Source organism: Cornus florida, unplaced genomic scaffold, assembly GCF_030987335.1.
Source record: "Cornus florida cultivar Cherokee Brave unplaced genomic scaffold, ASM3098733v1 CherokeeBrave_3.0.0_Hap2_Chr09, whole genome shotgun sequence".
In the NCBI taxonomy this organism is placed as follows: domain Eukaryota; kingdom Viridiplantae; phylum Streptophyta; class Magnoliopsida; order Cornales; family Cornaceae; genus Cornus; species Cornus florida.
In genome coordinates, this window is record NW_026775579.1 from 37,769,945 (window position 1) to 37,772,952 (window position 3,008).

The 3,008-nt window shown below is 36.8% G+C and overlaps 1 protein-coding gene across 1 annotated transcript; it reads right to left on the reverse strand.

The window, feature by feature from the left end:
- Nucleotides 1-1,068: 1,068 nt before the first annotated feature.
- On the reverse strand, nucleotides 1,069-2,353 carry LOC132273247 (uncharacterized). The gene has a single exon (XM_059774245.1). The coding sequence runs from the start codon at nucleotides 2,235-2,237 to the stop codon at nucleotides 1,665-1,667; it is 573 nt and encodes a 190-aa protein (XP_059630228.1). The 5' UTR covers nucleotides 2,238-2,353; the 3' UTR covers nucleotides 1,069-1,664.
- Nucleotides 2,354-3,008: the final 655 nt, after the last annotated feature.

Consider the following 3,008-nt stretch of genomic DNA (forward strand, 5'->3'; position numbering starts at 1 on the left):
TAAATTTATCCTTAAAAAAAATTGACTTCTTAAAAAGAAGTTTCAAAAGCAACATTTTCGTACTTCTCTGAAATGGGCTTTTCAACTTGGAAGGACTATTTTGAGGCTTAAGGAAGCTCCCTAAACAGGCCTTGATTTACTCGGACAACATGACGTTCAAGTTTGTTTCCTATCAACTGTTCTTTCAATAACTGCCCAATACATCTTTCTCTCCATGTATATATAAACACACACACAAACACACGCATGTGATATGTAAATAAAATTCAAGATTAATGGCATCATAAAAAAAATTCACTAGAACCAGAAAATACTCGGGGTATCAAGTTAAGCAATAATCATCGGCTTCAAGCAACTTCTTCTTCAAGTTTTGCTCACCGGCGTAAACCAATAATCTTCTTCTTCATGGTCTGTCGGTGTTTTTCCTATCCCAAAAACGCATAGAGAAAACAAATATTGTAATTCAGTAGGTTAATATGGTATTGTAGTATCTTATAATATATAAGGATAATTTTGGAAATTAAAATTTATTACTTAAAGTGCCATCCAACTTCTCGAGAACGCGTTTTTGATAGCTTATTTTTTTCAGCTTCACCCTAATGGGCTTTGAATGACTTTGGTGTTTAGGTAAAGCCCGTTTCAAAACACTCACTAAACATACTAATTTTTTGAAAATGCCTTTTAAAACATGAAAGCCCGTTTTGGTGCCCCCAAAAGCCTAGCCAAACATAGCCTTAGTAGAGGAGATTCAATAAGTAGAGGAAAGGCTTTGACAACAATTATACGTTTCCTAAAATATTTTAGTGTAGGAGATTCATTACGTATCCTTATGTGTTACTTGTGGTTGAGTTTAGGACATGAAGGTTCATAATTATTGATCATTTTCAACTGGATTTCATCTTCGAACACGATTACTTTCATTTTCTTCCGAGGAGCATAGGTTTTGGAAAAGAGAATTGGACATAAAATTGAGTTAAACCAAACACTTATATTGAAATTCATATCCTCCCAAGATTGGTCTTAGTTTCACATCAACTGAGCTCATCCGAATTCAAATCACAAAAAATATATATAAAAAAAAAATTCTAGTGAGTTGCAGAAATTATGATTTTAATGAGTCAGAGGAATATGAGAGAGACCGTAATAATCGAGTCCCAACATAACATTTATTTCGAGATATCACTAGTACATAAAAGTACCTCACCTTTCATTTTTTATGTAAATCATAACTCATCCAATGTGATAATTCATTCAGTACTTATTTATATCCGTTCACATTACACCCACCTACATATGTCGCCACAATAACTTAGTCTAAACCAACTACTGCTCACACTAATTAATAGACCCCAGAGCTTTTCCACTCAACATATTTAAATTTTAATTATTTTGAGTTTGTAGCTAAAACTACAATCATTGGTGTTCTAATAGAGTAGTGATCATTTACTAGAAGACCGTGGTCTAAGAGAATTCTCAAGTTACCGTAAAACAAGAAAATTGATTGAAAGATAATATACATATATTTTTTTATATCATCAAGCCCTTGGCTTATTGTTTTTTCTTCTTTTCATAAAGTAAAAACGAGTAATTGCTTTGAGTCTTCTGCATGCATAGTATGCAGAAGATTTTTTCCCATAAAGAAACAAAAATGACATCTCTGGTTTCTAAAAGAGTCCGAACCCGGCCCATTCAACATCTCTAACGGGTCGTGGCGATGACTGGTAGGACGAGAATGAGGCCGAAGACGGTGAGTCACGAAACGGAGAGATGAACCTCCGAGTTGATCCGGACCACCAGGATAGGGTGTCAAGGTCCGAAGTGTAGTCGGGCTCGGGCTCAGACTCAAACTCGGGTTTGTGCCTGCAGATTCCCTTCTTGTTGTCGTCTTTCCTTCTCAATGGTGTCGGGAAACACCCGGGCGAAACACATTCGGGTTGGGCAAGAATGGGTCTATCAAAACGGTGGCGCTCAGACCGGGTTCGTGGGATTGAGCGGGAGGACCTGGCATGGCGCTCTGGTGGAGCATGGGAGTACAATCCGGAAGGCGGAGGCTTAAGCTTTTGAGGTGTACTAGGAAATGAACGGCTATGATCACTTGATTGCCGTTGTTGTAGTTGAAACAAGCGGTCGTGACTACTCAGCTGCCCCTGCTGTTGTTGGATCTTGGGCACACCGGGTCGGATCTCCCACTTGAATGGTACAGTTCCTTCTTTCTTAAAGGAATCGTCAATAGCCATTCTTGCTAAAACAATTAAGCAAACAACTATAACAACGAAATCTCTCTCTGATATAGATTATAGAATATATATAGATATAGAAAGATGTAATGGGAGGAAGAAGAAGTTTCAAATCTCGGCGAGATTGAAGGCTGGTGGGCCTATAAGAGGATCATGTGTTGATGCCATGGACTTGACTAAGCATGGAATAGGCCAAAAGTCTCAATTCAAGATGGTGAGGGGGGCTGTTTGGTGGGAAGATCCAGATATGGAGATAATATAGTGACAAAGGTGGCCTATTACTGGTTTGACTTTTGATACAAGAAATTAATACATGATTATTTGAACTTTGAAATGTATGGCCTTGTAAAACAAAACTTTGAAATGTCTTCTTTAATTCCCATTCTTCACGGACATTTTACATTTGATTCAAATAAAAATTTAAAAAATGCATTATTTAGGATATGTTTAATATGATTGTATGTAATTATGTATATGAAACAAAGTTGTCTTTTCTTATACCCTCACATCTTTTATTAGCCCAACTTTTATGATTTCACCAAATGCTATGTTAGTGTGATCAAATTTAGCTAAGTAAGGCTTTAGGGAAATTAGAATGATCACAAAATGGGATTTGTACGAGTCTCTCAAGTAGTTGGATCAAAACGAAGAAGATTTTATTGGCTGGATTTAATGGGTGGCAATAATCTTTGGATCACTAGCTCGGTTGGTATGCTCTTTCTCAAAGGGAGCTAAAAAGTTTGAGCTATAATAAAGTCATGTTGTGTGTGC

Bases quoted from the DNA above. Each gene is read 5' to 3' on its own strand.
- LOC132273247 (XM_059774245.1), bottom strand. From the start codon at position 2,237: ATGGCTATTGACGATTCCTTTAAGAAAGAAGGAACTGTACCATTCAAG.